This window comes from Myotis lucifugus, unplaced genomic scaffold, assembly GCF_000147115.1.
Source record: "Myotis lucifugus unplaced genomic scaffold, Myoluc2.0 scaffold_284, whole genome shotgun sequence".
NCBI lineage: Eukaryota > Metazoa > Chordata > Mammalia > Chiroptera > Vespertilionidae > Myotis > Myotis lucifugus.
In genome coordinates this window covers 1,466,695-1,490,235 of record NW_005871332.1, presented here as the reverse complement: position 1 = coordinate 1,490,235, position 23,541 = coordinate 1,466,695, and the positions used below count along the sequence as shown (strand labels likewise).

The 23,541-nt window shown below is 43.9% G+C and overlaps 1 protein-coding gene across 1 annotated transcript in view; it reads right to left on the bottom strand.

Annotated features, from left to right (window-relative positions):
- The window catches only part of TBPL2 (TATA-box binding protein like 2), a 104,805-nt gene that overhangs the window by 24,203 nt on the left and 57,061 nt on the right, over positions 1 to 23,541 (bottom strand). The window contains exon 2 of the mRNA XM_023763421.1: positions 782 to 929. Within this exon, the coding sequence (XP_023619189.1) occupies positions 782 to 929 (148 nt within the window). The remainder of the gene's footprint in view (positions 1 to 781; positions 930 to 23,541) is intronic.

Sequence of the window (23,541 nt, the reverse complement as noted above, 5' to 3'; positions counted from 1 at the left end):
CCAGGCGCGCGGGGCGCACGAAGCATTTATTAGCCTCGCAGCCGCACGCGTGGAGGCGGGGCCGGGGTCTGGGCCCGGGGCGTGGGTGGGGCCGGGGTGCAGCCCCGCCCAGTCCACGCGCCCGCAGACGGCGCTGGTGAATGAATGATGAGCCAGGGAGAGGGATGCAGAACCTACACCCGGCCCACGGCCACTGGGCAGAGGAGGGCTGGGGCTGGGGCTTGGAAGAGGCTCCTTGCCAAGGTGCCATCACCGCACGCTGCCCACAGCTGAGAAGCAACTGGGCCTGCTAATCGGGGGAGATGCTCGTCAGTACCTGCAAATGCCTTTGCCTCCTGAAGGAGAGGTCTCCGTGTTAGGAGCGTTAAAAGTAAACGGCTTGGACTGTAAGGAAATAAAGGGTTTCTCTTTTTCTTTGTTTTAAAGAAAATTTTTTTTCATCTCTTGAGCAGAGTGAGAGGAATTTGAGGCACCTTACCCAGTCAGATGTATTGCTTTTATGTTACGATTGTTTCTCACCTTCAAATCCCAGGTGTTTTTTTCCAATCACAGAGACTTGAGGCAAGCCCCACAGAAAAGAATGCCGCTGCACAGTTAGGGTTGAGGCAGCTCAAGAAAACCAAATATACACAGGAGTTTCCTCTTTCTTGAAATCCTTATTTTAATTTTCAGTGCCTCAGTTTCCATAAGAACTTAAAAGCGCAGAATGGTTCTATAAATAAAATTGATTTTTAAATGTAAGATATTTCAAAATGTACACGGAGACGCATGTAAAACATGCCTTTCGTCTCTGAGAGCAGGGAATTCGGTTGCTCATCTTTGTATCTTTGTACCAAGCTCTTAGATGATCAATAAAACTTAATCGGTGGATGAAAATGTACTCAGAATGGAGCGCGGGAAGCACATGATAGTAATCTAGACTCATCACTCTAAGAATCAGATAACAGTAAAAATCTTACAGAATTCCTAATCAAGAATAGTAAACATTTTGATAAAGCTGGAATTTTATATAATGTTTATAATGATATATAATTTAATGATTTATGTTAAATGAGATAGCCTACAAAAATTGCTTAGCACAGTACCTACCTAGCAGCTCAAATATTAGCTTTTAGTTTTGTTATTAGACTGTTATGGACTGAATTGTGCCTCCCTCCCCCCAAATATGACTGGTGTCCTAATAAGAAGAAAGAGAGAGAGAGAGAGAGAGAGAGAGAGAGAGAGAGAGAGAAGGGATGTGCATACACAGAGAAAAGGGCCATGTGAGGACACAGTGAGAAGGTGGCCATCTGCAAGATGAGGAGAAAGACCTCAGGAAAAAACAACCTGCTGATACCTTGATCTTGGACTTCTAGCCTCCAGAACTGTGAGCAAATAAGTTTATGTTGTTTAAGTGACTCGGTCTGTGGTATTTTGCTATTCCCAGCAAACTAACACATAGACTAATAAAGTGTCTCATATGTGGTAGGTGGAATTCTGAAATGGCCCCAAATTCCTGCCCCCTGATGCATATACACCTTCTCCCAGTTATTCAAACATTAAGCTACATGCTGCTGTGAAGAGATTTTGCAGAAATTTAGGTCCAAAATTAGTTAACATGAAGAAAGTGAATAGCCCTGGCCAGGTAGCTTAGTTGCTATCCCAAACTTGTGGGTTTGATCCCTGATTAGGGGACATATAAGAACCAATCAATGAATGTATAAATAAGTGGAACAACAATCGATGTTTCTCTTTCTCTCTCTCTCAAACCAACAAATAAAAATTTTTTTGTAAAAAGAGAATAGCCTGGCCGGTGTGGCTCAGTGGTTGAGCATCGACCTGTGAACCTGGAGGTCAAGATTTGATTCCTGGTCAGGGCACATGCCTGGGTTGCGAGCTCAATCCCCAGTATGGGGCATGCAGGAGGCAGCTGATCAATGATTCTCTCTCATTGTTGATGTTTCTATCTCTCTCTCCTCTCTGAAATCAATAAAAAGAATATATTAAAAAATAAAAATAAGAGAATAGATTATCCTGGGTGAGCCTGGCCTAATCAGGTGAGTTCTCAAAAGGAACTGGAGCTCTTCCTTGGGAGGAAGATTCAGAAACGTGTGGTCATTCTTCATTACTGCTTTTGGAAATGGGTGAAGCCATATTTCGAGGAAAATGAGTGACCTGTAGGAGCTGAGAATGGCTCACATTTGACAACCAGCAAGGAAATGGAGACCTCATTCTTATAGCTGCAAGTCATTGAATTTGGCTAACAACCAGATTTGAAGTGATTTGCAGTACAAATGACAAAGCAAATGAATAATATGTTAACAATAAGCAAATATGTGTAAAGGGTACATGAGTGTTCCTTATACTATTTTGATTTTTGCAACTTTTTCTAAGTTTGAAATTATTTACAAACTAGAGGCCTGGTGCACGAAATTTGTGCACTGGAGGGGGGGCGGTGTCCCTCAGCCAGCCTCTCCAATCCAGGACACCTCAAGGGATGTCTGACTGCTTGCCTGGTCATTTCCAACTGCCACACAGGAATCGGGCCTAAACTGGCAGTCGGACATCTTTCTCACAATCCGGGACTGCTGGCTCCCAACTGCTCACCAGCCTCCCTGCCTGATTGCCCCTAACTGCTTCTGCCTGCCAGCCTGATCACCCCTAACCACTCCCCTGCCAGCCTGATTGACGCCTAACTGCTCCCCTGCCAACCCGATTGCCCCCAACTGCTCCCCTGCCAACCCGATTGCCCCCAACTGCCCTCCCCTGCTGGCCTGGTCACCCCTAACTGCTCTCCCCTGCAGGCCTGGTAGCCACCAACTGCCCTCCCCTGCTGGCCTTGTCACCCCCAACTGCCCTTCCCTGCTGGCCATCTTGTGGCGGCCATCTTGTGACCACATGGGGGTGGCCATATTTGTGTGAGGGCGTGACGGTCAATTTGCATATTACCTCTTTATTACATAGGATAGGAGGTTTCAAAATAAAAGATGAGTGACTGTTTTTGTGGATGTTGTCAGTTGTTTTGGTGAGAATTGACTTATCCAAAATCTTAAATTACTCTATTTCTGAGAATAAAAAATTGATGTGATTTGACTGAATAATTAATTGCTAGTATTCATTGAACTCTTACTATGTGCCAAGCACTATTCTGAGTGTTTCATATATAGGGTTGTTCCAAAAAATGTATACATACTTTGAATGATTATAGTAGAGTCAGTGTTTATTAATATATAGTTCATTTTTAAAATTTAAAAGAATCTACAGAAGTGAATAATTTATTTTGCCCATGCCTGTTTTCAAACTGATGATCGTTTTGGTCCAGGCACTGCTGATAGCGTGAAGCAATGGAATCACAAACATCAAGAATAATTTCATTCGGTATTTGCATGCTCTTATTTCATCAACTATTGCTGGCTTTGTACCATAAAATTTATCTTTTATGTATCCTCTTAAAAAGTCTAGTGGAGCCCAGCCAGTGTGCTAAGTGGTTGAGTATTGATCCATGAACCAGGAGGTCACAGGTTCGATTCCCAGTTAGGCACATGCCTGAGTTGCAGGCTCGATCCCCAGTAGGGGGTGTGCAGGAGACAGCCAATCAATGATTCTCACTTATCATTAATGTTTTTATCTCTCTCTATCCCTCTCCATTCCTCCCTCTGAAATCAATAAAAACATATTTTTTTAAAAGTCTAATTTATAAATTTTCTTTGTTCAAAGCTTAATCTGGCTTTACCCATTATTTCAAGTCAGTTAAATCTGAAAAGGAGTGAAAATTAAGTGAGTTATCAGCTGTTAACTTCAACTACATAAAATACATATTCGCACTTCCAGTAGCATTTTAGGATGAATTTCCTTTGTTCAAAGCTTAGTCTGGAGCCAGCTGGTTTGGCTCAGTGATTAGAGCAGCCGTGGGCAAACTACAGCCCGCGGGCCGGATCCGGCCCGTTTGAAATGAATAAAACTAAAAAAAAAAAGACCGTACCCTTTTATGTAATGATGTTTACTTTGAATTTATATTAGTTCACACAAACACTCCATCCATGCTTTTGTTCCGGCCCTCCGGTCCAGTTTAAGAACCCATTGTGGCCCTCGAGTCAAAAAGTTTGCCCACCCCTGGATTAGAGTGTTGGCCCATGATTGAGGGGTCGGGGATTCTATTCCGGCAAGGGCACGTACCTCGGTTGCAGCCTCGATTTCCGACACATGCGGGAGGCAACCAGTGGATCTTTCTTTCTCTCTCTCTCTCCCTCCCTTTCACTTTATCTAAAATCAATGGAAAAAATATTATTGGGTGAGGATTAACAACAACAACAACAAAAGCTTAGTCTGGCTGAAAAGAAAGAAACATCAATTGAGCTATCAGCTGTTAAAGTGTGTATACATGTTTTTGGGACAACTATATATGAACTGATTTAAGCATCACAACAACCCTGTGAGATAAGTACTATTTTATCCCCATTTTACAGTTGAAAATACTGAGGCACACAGAGAGTAACTTGTCCCAGGTCACATAGCTCTTATTCAAAGTATTTGACTCTGAAGCCACATGCTATGTATTGTCTCCCATCAAAGTCTACATATGCTGTTTCAAATTAGAAGTTTGCTTTCATTTGAACTGTGCTTATTAAACAGTTTTGTTTCTGATTTTTTTCTTCAGAATTTGTAATATTTTGTACTTGGGCAAAAAAAAAAAAAGAAAGAAAGAGAAAAACAAAATATCCAAATTATCTGAAAGTTTTAATTCATCCTTTCTTAATTTACTATTGTAGAGATTAAATGAGTTGAAGCTCAGTTGGTTAGAGCATCATCTGATTCAACAGGGCTGTGGGTCAGGACACATACAAGAAGCAATCAATGAATGCATAAATAAGTGGAACAGCAAATCAGTGTTTCTGTCTGTCTCTCTCTTCCTTCTTCACTCTCTCTAAAATGATTTTTTTTTAAAAGAATCAACCAGTGAATACATAAATAAATGAAACAACAATCTATGTTATTCTCTCTCTCCCTCCCTCCCTTTTTCTCTCTCAAATCAATACTTTTTTTTAAAAGATTAAATGAGTTGAATGGTAGTATGTGTAAACTTTTACTAGGCACTTTGCACATATAAAGTATGGTTTTTAATGTCTTTAAAGAGTAATGTCGCCCTAATCGGTTGGCTCAGTGGATAGAGCGTCAGCCTGCGGACTGAAGGGTCCCAGGTTTGATTCCAGTCAAGGGCATGTACCTTGGTTGCGGGCACATCCCCAGTGGGGGGTGTGCAGGAGGCAGCTGATCGATGTTTCTCTCTCATCCAATGTTTCTAACTCTCTATCCCTCTCCCTTTCTCTCTGTGAAAAAACAATAAAATATATATTTTTTAAAAAAGAGTAATGTCAAGGCATAGTTGGACCGTGTTAATGGTCATGAAGTCTTTAAGAGAGGTCAACTCTATGGAAAAGAGGTTTTTACTCTTATTTTAAGAGGCCCTGTTTCTCATCAAAGAAAATATTAAAATGAACCCACATCAAATGTAATTTATATATAATTATTTAAAAGTTGAATTGTTTGTGACTAATTGACATGTCACATTTTGTAGATAGTTAAATTTACTAATTTCAGTTTTGGAACTAAAACATTTCTTGGAGCCAGTAGATTTTTCTCAGCTTTCAATTTTATTGGCCCTTGAATAGCTCATAGGCCCTAGGCCAGGGGTCCTCAAACTTTTTAAACAGGGGGCCAGTTCACTGTCCCTCAGACCGTTGGAGGGCCGGACTATAGTTTAAAAAAAAACTATGAACAAATTCCTATGCACACTGCACATATCTTATTTTGAAGTAAAAAAACAAAACGGGAACAAATACAATATTTAAAATGAAGAACAAGTAAAGTTAAATCAACAAACTTACCAGTATTTCAATGGAAACTATGGGCCTGCTTTTGGCTAATGTGATGGTCGATGTCCGGTTCCATATTTGTCACTGCTAGTCGTAACAAGTGACGCAAGTGTGCATCTGCTAGTCTAGATCTGGTTGGAGATTTCAGATGTTTCATTCTGAGACCAAGAGGAGGAGTCGAGAGACAGAGAAGGAGGGGAGTCGGAGAGAGCAGCGCACATTCCACACATGTGCACTGCGGGCCCAGGACGAGTCGGCTGCTAAGCAACAGGCAGCAGTGGCAAAAACACCCAGTGGGCCAGATAAATGTGGCCCGCGGGCCGTAGTTTGAGGACCCCTGCCCTAGGCACTGGGCCTCCGCACCACTGTTGGTCCAGGAGATTCTCTGGCAAGAAAAACTGAGAAAATTAAAATACAGGGAGGATAATTAAAAAAAAAAATTAAAAAACTGAGATGAGATCAACCAAAGGTCTTATATGCATGGATATAAGCATTACCAATGGACACAGACACTAGAGGGGTGAGGGCATGTGCTGGGGGGTGGGAATGGCCAGGGAAAGGTCAATGGGGGGGGGGGGGGAGGAAATGATATTTTAATAACTATGTATGGGCCAGGGGGTTACTTGAAATTTCAGGGGGACCACTTTGTAAAGTATATGATTTGTCTAACCACTATGTTGTATACCTGAAACTAATACAGAATAATATTGGAAAAAAATAATAAAACCCTAATGTGTTTCAAAAAGAAAAAGAAAAAAACTGAGATGGAACGTCAGTGTTGAAGGAATGTTGGGAAACACTGTTTCACTAGGGGGCGCTCATTCCTCTCCATAAAGGAAATTATCTTCTGGGTTGGGGAGCAAACTGCTTTTGGAGCAGGAGAACAAAGGGGTCCGTGCACCCTTGAGATGTTAAAATAAAAAGCGGCTATTTCTCTGTGGCTGGAGATCAGGACGTACTTCCAAAAGTAAATAGGATTAGTCACTGTACCAATCCATGCAAATACATTTGTACATATTTATACAAAGAGATTCATATTATAGTGGGTAAACCAGCTGCAAGTGTTTGCAGAGTAATCCACCTTGTTACTACCTTGATTGGTGTTACATGTGAAGGGCAATTTTGCTGCCCAGGGAAAAGCTGAAAGGCAAGAATTTGCATAAATGGGATTAGGTTTCTTGAGGCCACGTTAGGAGAGAACATTTTTTAATCTGGTGGCAATTTTGCTAGATGTAGCCTTCTCTTTCTCTTAGGAGCCATGGACATTCATTTTGATTAATCTCTACACTGAGCTGTCAGTTTCCTGACAGGGATTTCAAACAAAAGATTATGGGGGTGGATTTGAGCATTGCTTGAAGGTCTTGTCTAGATCAAAATGTGATGAATTCTTGTCCTTTCAGTAATCATTTGAAATGAAAAGATCTCAGAATAACTCATCCTTCCCCTTTCAGTGGCCGTGGAGCATCAGCGTCAGCATCTGGGAAGGAGCCCGTGTAATGGCTTAATCGAGAAGGCACAGGAGCAGCGTCAAAAATAACCTCCTTAGTCACTGTAGCCTTGGCTCTCCAACCGCAGTCCTTTAACAGCTTGAATGGCAGTGGCACCACACAGCCTCTCCAATAATGCCACCACCTTCCTTCTCAGGTGGCACTGTACACTGGATATAAAGAAGACTTACTGTATTTTAATTTTCCCAGGAACACGGCTCAATTTAATGTAAAATTAAAGACAAGAATGAAAACCTCACAAGTTCCTTTTTTCTCTTTTTGACTTAATCCCTATTATTTTCTTTCCAGGTGGAGATCTACCATCAGAGAGTTTCAACACGAAAGGATACATTATTTTTAAAAGCATATTGTAAATAGGAAGTGTTAGTGATAGGCACAGTTTGGGCAACTGTTCTGTGGAAACAGAACCAAATCCGTCAGTCCTGATTCTGGGCAGGAGAGAGTGGCTCTGCCGTTTCCCAAACTGAACACCGCCAGGGAGGTCTGATCCCGGATGACGGCTCCCTGCCCCCTGCCACACTCAGCAGGTGAGGTTTTACAGTATTTGCTCGGGGAAGTATGTGTAAGGGCTTCAGCTTCCGTCTTCCCACTGAACTGCAGTTTGTGCGCACCTCGCTACGATGTGAATCTTCCTACGTGTCTGCACTTGCATGCTGTGTAATTAGAGTCAGGCCGGGAACGACTCTCCAACACCATCTTTCCTCCCCAAGAGTTAGCATTTAAAAACGGAATTCTGATAGACATTCTGTGGGAACTTGAAACACGTTTACATTTATTATGCAAAATCAAGTATCACTTCTACGAGTTCAGCTGTTCACCCATCTGCGAAGGGTCTGTCTCAATGTTTCTAACCTGGGAAATGTCAGAAGAAGACTATGAATTTCATTCACTACTTCAGTATCCAGGGTACCTCATTTTTGCAGTTGTAGAGAGAGAGCTGCCTTTCCCACTGTGTGGATGCAGGTAGGAGGCAGTGGAGTACCGTGGCTGGGAGACTGAGCATGAGAGTTAGACCTCAGTTTGAATACTTGTTTAATTGCACACCAGCATTGTGCTTTTAGGCAAGTTATTGCATATCTGTAAGCCTTCGCTTTCTCCCCGGTGACATGGAGCTACTCATAGGTCTGCCCTAGAGCTGTGGCAGGGTCACATGAGATAACAGTAGAGCACTTAGTACAGTGCCTGGCACACAACAAGTGCCCAGTCAATGGTGGTGAGCTGCTGGGAGTACTCTCTGCCGCCAGGTGGGAATGATGACCAGCCCTCATTTCTAATAGTGGAAATCTTTTAGAACATTTCAGAGTTATCCTTAAACACAACACAGAACCATCCCTCAAGAGTCTCGGCCCTTCAGAAGGCAACTTCGCCAAATAGCCCCTGGGGGTGTGGGGAACGCCTCCGAGAGGCCTTGAGGGAGCAGCCTTGGGAGGAGGCCAAAGTGAGTCAGCACACCTACCCTGTTCCTGAGGGCCACTGAGTCACTCTTCCCTTGAACCAGGAGTCAGCCCCCTCCCCTCCCCTGTTCTCCTTTCTATTTCTCAGTCAAGCCGGTGCTAAGAGGAACCATGGCAATAACAAGACATAATTGTCATGATGACAAATCCACAAACGAGATACGCTGTACTTGCTCAGAAGGGCCCCTGCGTGGCAAATCTCCAAGTTGTGCTTCTTGTGAGCCAAAGGGAGTAACTGCTGGCAAAAATATCGCAGGAGTGACTAAGAAGAGACTCGGGCACTTCACTGCTGATGGAGAGTTGGATAGAGGGCTCCCTCTCCTCATAACATTTCCCAGCATGCCTCCGTATGCACTGTTTTATTTCAAGATAACGTACACGTCATTTCCCCCTCACATGGCCACTCATCCATGACGTGTGCAAGACACTCCTTAGATTCCACAGAGGTTCAGATAGGCCTGTGTTTAAGGAACTTACAACATAGTAGGTAAGAAGATAACACAACAGCAAGAATCAAGATAATGATGATATAGCACTGGCTGATGACTTACTCAAGTCCCCGAAAATGTTTTTTTTTATCGAAACAATGCTGTAAGTAGATGTAATTACCATCTCAGTGTCAAGTTGAGGAAACCGAGGTCTGTGGAAGTTAGGCAATTCACTCAAAGATAAGTCCTGCAGAAAACACACAGTGACACCAAGTAGAATTCAATCATATGTCTTGGCAGGTTATAGGTGGGAAAGATTACTTCCTGAGGAGAGACATCAGGGCATACTTCACAGAGGAGGCAGCGATAGAGCAAAGTCTTACACAGTGTCGGGGGTTGATGAAAGAATATATGCACCCCTATGTTCATAGCAGCGTTATTTACAATAGCCAAGATTTGGAAGCTGCCCAAGTGTCCATCGGTGGATGAGTGGATAAAAAAGCTGTGGTACATTTACACAATAGAATACGACTCTTGCGTAAAAAGGAAGGAAATTTTACCCTTTGCGATAGCATGGATAGACCTGGAGAACATTATGCTAAGTGAAATAAGCCAGTCAGAGAAAGACGAGTACCATATGATTTCACTCAGATGTGGAATTTAATGAGCAAACAAAGCAAAATAGAGACAGGCTCATAGAGAGAGAGCAGGCTGCAGCTCTGGTGGTGGCGGCGGGGGAGGGGTGTGTGTGTGGAGGGATTGAGCAAAAAAGAGAGAGAACTCATGGACATGGACACAGTGTGGTGATTGCAGGTGGGGACGGGTGAAAGAGGGCACAGAGGGGGTAAATGGTGATGGAAAAAAGTTAAATTAAATTATCAAAAAGAATGTAGGGGATTGAATTATGGTCCCTCCAAAAGAGACCTCTATCTACCCAGAACCTGTGAATGTGACCTGATTTAGAAAAGGGCCTGTGCAGATGGAATCACGTTAAGGCTCTTGAGATGAGATAATCCTGGAGTTAGGGTGGGCCCCAAATCCAATGAGAGGTGAGCTTCTCAGAGAAAGGCAGAGGGCGGTTTGAGACCCAGACTCACAGCAGACGAAGGCCATCTGAAGACACGGGCAGAGGTTGGCAGGCCTAAGTCGAAGAATGACGAGGATTATTGGCAGGCGGCAGAAGCTAGGAGAGAGGCGTGGAACAAATTCTCCCTCTGAACCAACACTGCTAATACCTTGATTTTGGACTTGTGGGTTCCAGGACTGTGAGGGAATAAACCTCTGTTGTTTTAAGCTGCCCAAGTTGTGTCATTTGTTATGGCAGCCTGGGGAAACACGCACAAAGGGCATGTGAGAATCCCTGGGAAGCAGCAGCTCAAGCAAAGACAGTGAAATGAAAAACACCAAGGTCTGAGTGAGTCTATTTTGGTTGGGCTGAAACAGAAGGACCCTGAAAGGGAACAGGCTGTTTAAGATGGGGGTCAAATGATGGAGGGCTTTGAATGTCTGGCTTGGAAATTTAGGTTTTATTTGGCGAGCCACCAGGAACTTGATGAGAGTTGTATATATAGAAAATTAAGGTGTCCCTGAACGGGCAGGAGTTGATATGAGCCTGAATGAGGGCAAGGGCAGCGGGGATGAAGAGAAGGGACAGAGGGAAAGTTAACTATTAGGAATCTGAGACGTGGCAAGCGATAGCTTCTCAATCTGACTTGCTAAATCGCTTGATTCACATGTTACCTGCTATTGTTTATGTGTCTTTGTCTTCTGGGCTGGATATCGCCCACACTTTGATTGAGCTACCTTAAGTCTTCTGGCTGCCCATCAAGTTGGATTATTAACTTGCTTGGGCTTCCTGGCAGCCAGGCCGTGTTCTATATGGAGGACTTTCCTTTACTACTCTTTTTAAAAAAATATACTTTATTGATTTTTTACAGAGAAGAAGAGAGAGGGATAGAGCGTTAGAAACATCAATCAGCTGCCTCCTGCACATCCCCAACTGGGGAAGTGCCTGCAACCCAGGTACATGCCCTTGACTGGAATCAAACCTGGGACCCTTCAGTCCGCAGGCCGATGCTCTATCCACTGAGCCAAACCGGTCAGGGTTCCTTTACTACTCTTAGTAGTATTGCTTTTGCCTTCTCTGCTCCAGTTCCTCCTGCGTGAGCTAAACCTTTGGAGGCTGTTTCCGTACCCCCAGTCACCTCTTCTTGGCTCCTGTCCTGCCAGCGCTGGGGGCAGGGGGCAGGGTTTCAGGGCAGCTGTGCTGGCCTCACTCCAGCGTCCTGTTATAGATCCTATCTTGTCATTCGATGCCAAAGTGTGATGGAGAGGCAGCATGTGACATCTGGAACAGACGCAAATCTTAGAGCCATGTCAGATGTGGCACATTACCAATGCCCCGGAGGCCTTTAATGCGGTCTGAGGCTTCAAGCCTCATTAGCATCACGATCCTTTGGTTGGTTTCTCAGAAATCACACCAACCCTCTGATTGTGGCTTCATAACCCAAGGCCAATGGGAGCAAAGAGGAGGAACCAGTGGTCACCAGGGCTCAGGCGATGCCAGTTATCCTGCGAGGTGTTTGCCTGTGTCACCTCATTTCATCTTCATGTCAGAACAGTGAGGCAGGTGCTGTCACCCTCATTTTATAGATGAGGACATTGAAGCTCAAAACAATTAGGTCGTACGGTGAGGAGGGCTTCCAGGATTCAACCTTGGGATTTTCCCAGATCCCACACCACCTCCTACATAGGAGATTTTGAAAATTATTGATTCCAGAGAGAGGAAGGGAGAAGGATAGATAGAAACATCAATGATGAGAATCATTGATCAGCTGCCTCCTGCACCCCGATTACTGGAGATCGAGCCCACAACCCAGGCATGTGCCCTGACCAGGAATCAAACCGGTGACCTCCTGGTTTATAGGTTGATGCTCAACCACGGAGCCACACTGGCTGGGCATCAGAGATTTTTTTTTTTCCAGTACTACCAAGGTAGGAGAATTCCATTTTTGGCATACGTGTAGGATATGCCGAGTGCAGTGATGGCGAACCTTTTGAGCTCGGCATGTCAGCATTTTGAAAAACCCTAACTTAACTCTGGTGCCGTGTCACATATAGAAATTTTTTGATATTTGCAACCATAGTAAAACAAAGACTTATATTTTTTATATTTATTTTATATATTTAAATGCCATTTAACAAAGAAAAATCAACCAAAAAAATGAGTTTGCGTGTCACCTCTGACACGCGTGTCATAGGTTCGCCATCACTGGCCTAGTGCATGCTGGCTTTTTACTTTGTGTCGTGATTTTGTATGAACATGTCTTCTCTGGTCCCTGCTAGAGCCCAGGCACTGACCTAGAACTTCCTGGGCATCAGCTTCAAGAATGTTTGAGGACTTTTCAGACTGATGAACTCTGTGGAGAGTGGCTACAGTGTTGGGACAGGTTCAAGCCTTGGACTAATGAGAGGGCACAGTCCTCTCATGGCCACGTGCAAGTCTCAGCTTGGAGGGCAGAGCCCTCCCAGCACAATTATAGCCAACAGCTATAGTTGTAAGCTTGAACCTATGGTCCGAACACGTGGCCCCACATGCCTGAGTAATATGGGCTTGATAGAGTTCAGGTGCATGTACTTGAATAGGATCAAAACCCATGAGAATGTTGTAAACATCTTGACCACGCCCTTACTTTGCCTCGTAGAATCTGCTATAAAATAAAAGACACGGCTTGTAGTCCATGGCACTGTCTCTCCAGCAGCGTCCCACCAGGACCCAGCTCATTCTCTTGTCTGTCTTTTCTCAGTCCTTCACCGCCTCTACTCAGGGTTCACCCTTGGCCTTGCTGGCGCGCACAAACTCGTGCTGTTTCCCAAAAGAACAAAGTGTGTTTTAGCGTCAGGTTGCAAATTGCAGTTTTCTGGTGGCATCTCTAGGTTTGGTTGCATTGAAAGAGTGACTACAATGGGTCCTCTTTTGTAGCCTTGATCACTACATTGGTTTGGGGAAAGGCAATGGCTTTGATACAGAATCCTGGGTGGTATGAGGTTAGGGCTTCGTTCACATTCTCTAGTTTCCTCCCGCAGGCCAGTATCCCCAGGACCCCATGCCCACTTGCCCTACCAGCCTTTGTTCATGCTGCTTTAGTCCCACCTTCCTCCTGCTCAACCCCAGAATGTACGTCTCCCCTTTTTCTGCAGTTCCAATCCTAAACTTTGTTCGTGGTTCAGCCCCAGCTCACTCCCATCATGAAGCCTCTCCTGACTGGCTTTCCTTTTCTGGGTTCCTGCAGCCCAGTGGCTTACCGGTGCTCTTCCCAGCTCTCTCTCCGACTCTGGGTCTGTGCATTCTCTCTTTGTCTGCATCCTCTTAGAGCAGTGGTTCTCAGCCTTGGCTGCACATTAGAATCACCTGGGAATCTTTTTAAAATCCTGATTTCTGGGCCTAATCCTCCGGAAATTCTGTTTCTTTGTTACTAATGTTGTGGCCCCATCCCATAACATTTCTGGACGAGGCCCAGAAATCAGGATTTTAAAAAGATTCCCAGGTGATTCTAATGTGCAGCCAAGGTTGAGAACCACTGTCTCAGAGTAAGGACTGTGGTCTTCCTTTTGGTCCTGTGGTGCCTGGCAGAGTGCTGGGCCTACAAGAAGAGAGTTCACTTTTTATTGAGTCTGTAAATTGCAGATACACATCTAAAACACGGGTCACCTTGCAAAATCTGCATTCCCCACTGTGTTTAGAATAAAGTACAAATTCCTGAACATGGAATTTAAAAAAAAAGAAAAGTTAACACAACAACAAATAAAACCTCTCCATCTACAGTTTCCAAACTACCCGTCCAGGCTCTGAAAAAACACTAAGTTATCAGAACTCCTACAGTTCCATCGGTTAGAAATAGCTCTTCCAGCTTCCCTGCCCCCGGAAGGCCTTCAGATGCAGCTTTCTGCGTGCAGCCCTCCCTGATCTCACAAGAAACAGCGAAGACAGCTTTTCTTCTGCGTACCCATACCATGTCATTTTTGCCCAGTTTGGCCAACATTTCACTGAAACTTGTCCTGTATTTCGTTGTTGACACTCCCTTCTGGATTACCGACTCCCGTTGAATCATCTTTGTGTTCCGGTTGGTGCCTAACGTGGGATAGGCCGCCTTTCACAAACACGCGCTCTGCTCAGAGTCATTCCCATCTGATAGGCTTCAGCGGCAGCTCTAATGCTTTTTGGCAACAGCTTGCTTGCAGAGGAGCTAAAAGGGGGAGGGCTAAGAGGCAATGTGCCTGCTCCTTCCTTTCCCCCACCCCCCTGCCCGGGGTGGAGTTCTCAGGTCTCTGTCTCTGGATGCTTAGCTGGCCTTCTTTAGCAACCCAACCTCATTTTGCTGGAGAGTATGAAATAGAAGTTGTTCCCAACTCAAATGCACACATCGCATCAGAGGCAGGCCAGGGCCCCTGTGTCTTATGAATCAGCAGGCATTAAACCAAGCTCATCTCTAAAGCCCACAAAGCAGCAAACTCATTATCGCAGTGCAGGGCATAATGAGTATTAGGCCAAGGACAGAGCAGCCTGGGCTGTGGCGGGGACTGCTCATTTCAGGGATGGTGCAGTGAGCCATTTCCCTTTAATTGCTCCTGACTTACATACTACTCACTGACAGTGTGAACCAGAGACACCCACTTGGCATCATTAGTCGTGTGGGCCAGATGTCAGCCACTAGGTGTTTCTAACTTCCCCAGCTTGCTGAGCTCATCTGGCCCTTTATGCGTTAGTAAAAAGTGCCTCAAATCTCTATCCCTCATAAGTAGGCCAGATACTTTCCCAATAGCTCTGAGAATTCTTGCTGGCACGTACGGAAGGGCCTGTATTCCCTCTGCCACCGGTCTCTGCTTCCACTGCTTTCTTGGTCTCTACTTTGTGTTCTGCTTCCTGCATGCCCTGTGCCACCTTTCACGGCTGTGTGCATGCTGCAGACTCTCCTAAAGACTGGAGCAATGGAGTGTGTGTGTGTGTGTGTGTGTGTGTGTGTGTGTGTGTGTGTGTGGTATGGTGTGTCCTGGGGCTCTTATAACTAAGTAACACAGAGCGGCTTGAAGAACAGAAGTTTATGTTCCCACAGTTCTAGAAGCTAGAAGTCTGAGATCAAGGTGTTGGTGGGCTGTGCTTCCTTGGAAGGCACCGAGACAGGACCTGTTCCAGGCCTTTCTCCTGGTTTCTGCTAGTTTCTTGGCTTGCGGCAGCATAGCTCCATTCTTTACACAGCGTTCTCTCTCGCTCTGTGTGTGTCTGTGTCCAAATTTCCTCTTTTTATAAGGACACTGTAATATTGGATTAGGGGCCCACCCTTCTCCAGCATGACCTCGTCTTAATTACAACTGCAACAGCCCTTTTTTCCAAATAAGGCCACATTCTGAAGTATGGGGGGCGGGTATTGGGACATCAACATATGTATTGGGGGTGGGGAGGGTTGCAGGTCAGACCATAACAAGTGGGTATGTGTGTTAGTGTTAGGGATGTCACATTAAAGCATAGACGGGCAAAAGACTTGCAACGGAATATTTAAGCATCTCATTTCAAAGTCCCTCAGCCATTCCATCCCAGGGGAACTTCCTGGGGTTGTCTCTTCCCCAGCCTCCGGCCATGTTTTTGAACCCCTGACCCTCTTCCTTACCTCTCCCTAACTCCTCCCGGTTCCTTCAGTGACAACTCCAACTATTACTGCGCATTTCCAAAGCAAAACAGTTTAGCTATTTCCCTTTCTCCACAAACCATCCAGACTTGGCCGTGAGAGCCATTCTAATAACTAAAACATCCTTTTAAGATATTTCTAACAAAGACAGTCTCTGCCTGAGGAGGAATTCTGTGATTAGCTCTGATAGAAACAATTTGTTTTCTCCTTTATCAGCAAATAAAATGAAATTATTGCCCTAGCCGGTTTGGCTCAGTGGATAGAGTGTTGGCCTGCGGACTGAAGGGTCCTGGGTTTGATTCCAATCAAGGGCACATGGCAGGATTGCGGGGCTTGATCCCCGGTGGGGGGCGTACAGAAGGCAGCCAATCAGTAATTCTCTCTCATCATTGAGGTTAGTATTTCTCTCTCTCCCTTCCTCTCTGAAATCAATAAAAATATTTTTTAAAATAAATAAGTAAAATAAAATAAAATTATTTATTGGTCTAAATATTTTAGGGAACTAACTTCCGTTTATTTCTAGGGGCATTAAAAAAAATAATGCCTCCTGCACCAATGAGAAAAATAACAGAAATGATAGTGAGCATCGGTTGTGCCTTATAGACCAGGGATGGACAACTTATTACATCACCTTTCCTGGGAGACATACACATAAATATGGCACTCTTTTCTTCTGGCAAGGCCATGGCTTCAGAACCCTTCTCTACAGAGTTGATTCAAGTTGTCACTATGAGTCTGATAGAGTTGACATGAGAGATGAAGCTAATTGGCCACCACTGATCCAGACATTCTCTGGAGGGAGTTTTATGCCTCTGGTGATTACTTCTATTTCTGTTCATTAACAGTTGCCAGTTTGGGAAACATGAATAGAGGGTACAGGATATAATTTTTGTATTAATCAGCACAAACTGGGTTAAGCTGTGGTAACAAATGACCCCCTCCTGTGGGCATTTCTTGCTAATGCTATGCGTCCTTTAAGGATCAGCTGAAGCTCTGCTCTGTGTCACCTTTACCCAGGGAGTCAGGCTGACAGAGCAGCCTGTAGAACATTGCTGGTCTACAAGGAGACAGGTCACCGTGAGCCAGGCAGTGGCTCTTGGAGCTTCTGCTTGTAACTCATGTCTCTTCCACTCACATTTCATTGGCCAAGACTAATGTCAAGGAGGTGGGCAAGTATAATCCTCCTTCAGGGATGGGCAGCAAAAACATGAATTCAGCTTACATCAGATGTGGGGAGCTGATATAGGGTTAAGCCTCAGACTGACCTGTGGGCAAAGTCAAAAACAATTCCCAGCTTAGAGGGCACAGTCCTCTTAGCATAATTAGGCTTGACCTTATGAGGCTCTCTAGATCTTATCTGGGAAGCTAATGGGCTGAGGGAAGTGCAGGTAGTGTAACTATGGTCAAAACAAGTGAAACTCACAAGAACTGTGTAACTCTAGAAACCACTACCTTGTTTACCTCTCACTATAAAATAAAGGCTCAGCTTGCCTTGGGATCTCTCTCTCCGTGGCCTCAGCCAGGCACAGGGAAGATCCACGGAGACTAAGGAAAGCTAGAGAGTTCTGAACACTGTCTCCGTGTAAAACATTCTTCGCCGACTCCGTCCACACCTTTGGGAACCCCTGGACCCGCTGGGGCTGGACCCCAGCAATCAGATACCTACTTTTTTATTGTTCTTAAATGTGTCAGAAATGAAGTGAAAGAAAATGGAGACCTTTTCTATTTATACGTTGTAATGGCTATTTTTTTTATTCTTTTTACTGTATATGGTAGAAATCTTATTATGGAGCTTAAAGAATAGAAATACACATTTGATGTGATTAACATCAGGACCTTTATTATATTCAAAGTGTTTCTGCAGCTGGAATGTAATTGGTTTTAAGAGAGGCTGCTTACTGTTCAAACGAGGTTTATTAATGCAGACGAAGATAATAATCTTAGTGGTTAAATCTGGACTCTACCCAACACAGTAGTGTTGTCTTTTATTCACCTTTATAGCAGAATGAGGTAAGCCTAACAGTATTAACTTCATGAACCATACCCCCTTTAACCTTTAAAAATATGTTCTACTCTTATACATGCTTTTAATAGAAAAATAACCTTTTCATATTGAAATACATGAAAGCAGATATAAAAATAATGATCACATGCTGTGATAATTATTCACTTCATCCTGTTAATGTAAGAGTTTCAGCATGTGACAAAGCAGAGTTGCTAAAAGATGTTTGGAAGAACACTAGTTTAGAAGAATGTTAATAGATGTTCCACTGAAAAGGCTTAGTAATTCCAGGATTCAGAAAGTGCTCTGTTAAACACAGTACAGGCCTCTGTGATACAAGATGTTTCAGAATCTTAATGATGCATTATTAGTGCACGAGCCATTTATCTGGTAATATTCTTCAGAACACACTTTGAGAAATGCTGACTCACAGCTTTCAACTGGTCCCATTACAACTTTCTTTGTTTCTTCTTCCTTTTGCTTTCCAAGAGTCTCTCTCTCTCTCTCTCTCTCTCTCTCTCTCTCTCTCTCTCTCCTCAATCCCTCCCCACCAGCTCCCGCAATCACTTTCCAACCTCACGTCAACACCCATCCTCTGAGCCTTCTGTTTACTTCTCATCAATCAACCCTCTGCTTTTTTTTACTTCCTCATTTATCCACCTCAGACTAAAGGATTCATCATTTTAATAACATGCTTGGCCAATTATATAACCCCCCTTAGGTCTTAGTTGTACCTAGCTGGCAAAATCCAACTTTGGATGGATCCAACTTTCTGCTTCCTCTGAGCCCTTCTGGAGAAAGGCATGTGCTCATGAACTTCAAAGAGACCCTTACTATCTGACACTCCTTAACACCTGACATTTCCTGTCCAGCTCATTTCTGACTCTCCCACTCCCTGCGATACTATTTCAGACCCTTTCTACGTCTTGGATTCTGCAACCAGCTCTCTGCACTCCCACTGCATGCCCCACTCAGCTCGCTCCCTTACAGAGTACCGGTGTGCCTGGTGCTCCCAGTCCTACAATCTCCTGTAAGCTGCTCCCATTCCAGCCTCCTTTCCCCCCATTGGGCTGGTGTCTCTCTTCCAAGGACAACCCCAACTTTCTAAGGACCTTGCACTATAGACTATTCTTTATTTTTCTTATATGGAGTCAACCTTACTTTTCAACTGGTCTTTCTCATCAACCATGAGCTTTTACATATGCTTCAATCTTTCCCATTATAACAAGAAAGGAACAAAGGCAGGCAGAAAGGAAAGGAGAAAGGAGGGAGAGAAAAACGCTCCCGTGGCATTACAGTCTGTTCCAACCAGTGCTGCCTGTTCATGGCCAAGGCCCACTGTTTCCATTTCCTCTTCTCCCACTCTTTCTTCAGTCTGCTCCCATTTATATATATATACTTTTTCTAATTTAAATTGAGATTTAACATACATATGGTCATGTGTAACTCAATGAAGTTTTACATATTTATACACCCCATGTGGATACCACTCAGATCAAGATAGAGAGCATTTTCAGGAACAAAAAGTACAAATATCCTCAATGTTTCATAACTTGATATCATCGCATAACAATACATCCCGAAGATCACTCCATAGCAGTATATTGGGACTTTTCTTATTTCCTTTCAACTGAGTAGTGCTTCACTTTGTAGAGCTGTACCTTCATTTATCAGTATTCTGCTGATGGATACTTAGATCGATTCCAATCTTTTGCTATTACAAATAGTGCTTCAACAAAGTGTATAGTACAGATATCATTTTGTATTTCTGCCAATGTATGTGTAGTACAGATTCTTAGAAGTGGGATGGATTGCTGGGCCAAAGGTTAAGTGCATTTGTTGTTTGGCTAGATATTGTCAAATTCCTTTCCATATAGGTTGTACAATTTGCATTCCCACCAGCACTGTATATGAGTACCTGCTTACCCACAGATGTGCCAATATAAGTTAATGAACTTTTGAATTTTATATGCATATCTTTTTCCTCTTTTTATTTTCTTGCAGCTTAATTGAGATATAATTGACATGCAATACGGTGCACACAATTTGATGGGTTTTGCCATATGTATTAAACTATGAAACCATCTCTACAATCAAGATAACGAATATATCCCTCTGACCCCAAAGTGTCCTCGTGCTCCCTAACTAACCTAACTTTCCCTCTCCAATCCCATCTCCAAACATGAGCAGTTTCAACTATTATACTTTCTTGGGGTATCAGGAGATACCCAGCATGAGGGAGTAAATTAAGAGGAAAGACCCGGCCGGTGTGACTCAGTGGTTGAGCATTCACCCATGAACCAGTCACAGTTCCATTCCAGGTCAGGGCACATGCCTGGGTTGCAAGCTCAATCCCCAATAGGGGATGTACAAGAGGCAGCCGATTGATAATTCTCTGTCATCATTGATGTTTCTATCCCTCTCTCCCACTCCCTTCCTCTCTCTGAAATCAATAAAACATATTTAAAAATTTTTTTTATTTTTTTAAAATATATTTTATTGATTTTTCACAGAGAGGAAAGGAAAGGGACAGAGAGCTAGAAACATCGATGAGAGAGAAACATCGACCAGCTGCCTCCCGCACACCTCCCACTGGGGATGTGCCCGCAACCAAGGTACACGCCCTTGACCGGAATCGAACCTGGGACCATTCAGTCCACAGGCTGATGCTCTCTATCCACTGAGCCAAACCGGTCAGGGCTAAAATTTTTTTTTAATTAAGAGAGAAGAAAACAGATAGTGAATCCAGGAGAGAGAAAGAGCCATTCTTGGCAGGAGAGTGAAGAGAAACCCAGTCTCTAGCCTGCCGCAATCTAGGCTGATGGCACCAGCATGAAGGGCCACCAGTTTGAACTTGGCACTGGCCATAAGGCTCTAGGACAGATGAAGAAGATAAATCAATACAAAAGTTGATGCACCAAAAATTTGGAGTGGACATTTAGAGACTTAGAGAATCTGTGGCTTAAAACCAAGTAGATGAAAGGAAAATTATATTTAATAAGAAAGGAAAAGTTATGATATGCCTAATGGCTCAAGTGTGAATAGCATTTACATTGTAACTGTAATGTAAATAAAGAACTTGATCTAACCAAAATGGTGATGTGGTCCTCTCAGTGGGGGTGGCAGAGTGGGAGGGACAGTGCCTGTGGAAGGGGTGAAAGAAGGCTGACTCCTTCCCTTCCCACAGGGCAACCTGAAGGACCATTCTTACAACTGAAAGGTCAAGAAGGAGCAATGGCAGCTTGTTGTGGCTAATTCCTATAGAGCCTTACATCTTGGCTTGAGTGACATGCCCATGTGTCATCCTCCTAACTGCCCTCTTTCAGGCAATTTTGTGCATACCTCTATTAGGGCACGCATATCATTTAAATATTTGACCAGCATCATTTTTTACTTACTTCTCTGTATACCCAAGAGACTGTGAGCTTCTTGGGGGGGGGGGGGAAGGGGAGGGAGAAGGACAGGATTTTATAACCCCTTGGTCCGACGCGCAGAAAATGTTGAAGTAATAAACAATCCTATAGAACATTGCAAAAACAAAATTTATAGAGTCTTGGTAAAATTAAGAGGAATTTAAAGAGTCTGTTAGGACCAGACTCTTCTAATAAAATAAAAATCAAATCACAATTGATGCCAGGACATGAGTGGGAATGAGGCTCTTGAGATATCTTCAGAAAATGAATTTTCTGAGACTCGCATGGGAGGACAGAGTATGGAAGAAGGCTGTATTTGTGTAAAGTTACATTCTTGGGCCCTAAAGCCCCTTATGCCGTCCTGGAAGAGGAGCAGTTGGGAGTTCAGAGTCAGAAACAGGCCAGCGTGCAGTTTCTGTTCCAGGTTGCAACCAGGTGTGGTTCAGCATTCAGGCCAGATTCAAGTCCATCAGTCCATGTGTGGAGTCCAACATGGCCGTGCACCATGCCGGCACAAGGGAGCAAAGACCCCTTGCAGCAGGAGTCCCCAGAGGGCTGGCACCTGAGAGAGAGAAGGGCTGAACTTCCTTTGTTTGGAAGTTTAAATATTTAGGTAACCCTGAGCTTGCAGGGGTCACGCCCACCCTGGCCAATGACCTGTTTCCAGGTGTGATTGACAGGCTATCAGCCTTCCATGTCACTCACTCCTTACTGGGCATGCATATAAGCTACCTTTGTCTAGCCCCGTGGTCAGCAAACTGTGGCTCGCGAGCCACATGCGGCTCTTTGGCCCCTCGAATGTGGCTCTTCCTAAGCCTTAGGAGTACCCTAATTAAGTTAATAACAATGTACCTACCCATATAGTTTAAGTTTAAAAAATTTGACTCTCAAAAGAAATCTCAATCGTATTGTTGATATTTGGCTCTGTTGACTAATGAGTTTGCCGACCACTGGGCTAGACAAAGGTAGCCCCTTCCCCCATCAATCAGCAGGGAACAGACTGGAGAGTGTAAAATGCAACTTTTTGGCAAAGCTGTATAAATGGCATGCCTATACTATTTGCTCTCCCCTTTCACCCTTTTCATGTTAAATATTAACTAGGTTATTACAACTGTATCACAGTGATTTAAAGACATTTACTCATTTTACTCCTAAAGTCTTTTTTTAAAAAAATATATGTTTTATTGATTTTTTACAGAGAGGAGGGGAGAGGGATAGAGAGTTAGAAACATCGATGAGAGAGAAACATCGATCAGCTGCCTCCTGCACACCTCCTGTTGGGGATGTGCCTGCAACCAAGGTACATGCCCTTGACTGGAATCGAACCTGGGACCTTTCAGTCCGCAGGCCGACGCTCTATCCACTGAGCCAAACCAGTTTCGGCACTCCTAAAGTCTTAAAACATTCCAATTTCCATGATACTGAACTGTAGTTATGTACACATCTCCACTTAACTCTTTAGGCTATTGTGAAAAAAAATTTTTTATGTGCCTCAGGCATGAAACAGCTCTGGCCACCAACACAGGTATCAAGCTAGGATGAACTAAGGACTGTACATCTCCTTTGCCCCTGATTGACATAAGAGCAACATCACCAATCAGGTGTCTCCTTGCTATTATAAATTTTTAAAATTTTATTTAAAAAATCTTTATTGTTGAAAGTATTACATATGACCCCCCCCCCCTTTTGATCTCCTCTAGCCCCCTCTGCCCCAGGTCTTCACACCCTATTGTCTGTGTCCCTGGGTTATGCATAGGTGCATACAAATTCTTTGGTTGATCTCTTCCCACCTTCCCCCACCTTTCCTCGTGAATTTTTCTTAAAAAAAAAGAAAGAAATATGGTATTATATATGCTGCACGTATCTGTGTGTGTATATATATTATATACCCCTCTTGGATCTTGGTGATCAGAGATCTTGCACATTGGGCGTGAGGGGGGGCCCCTCCGCCCCCGCTGTGCTCCTTCGTAGTGTTGGTACTCCTGGGAAAACCATAACTTTCCTGATAGTGCTGTCTCCCTGCTTGCGAAGATGTCCTGCCCATTCTCTGGAACGGGCGCTTTTGCGAGGGTAGGAGGAGGATCAATATTTGTTGTTTTTATCCCACTCCCTTGTTCCTTATTATATTATTCCGCACCCCTTGAGGTGTCTAATTTTCCCCTCTACGTGCTCCGCTATAGTAATATGCCTGCGTGTGGGGT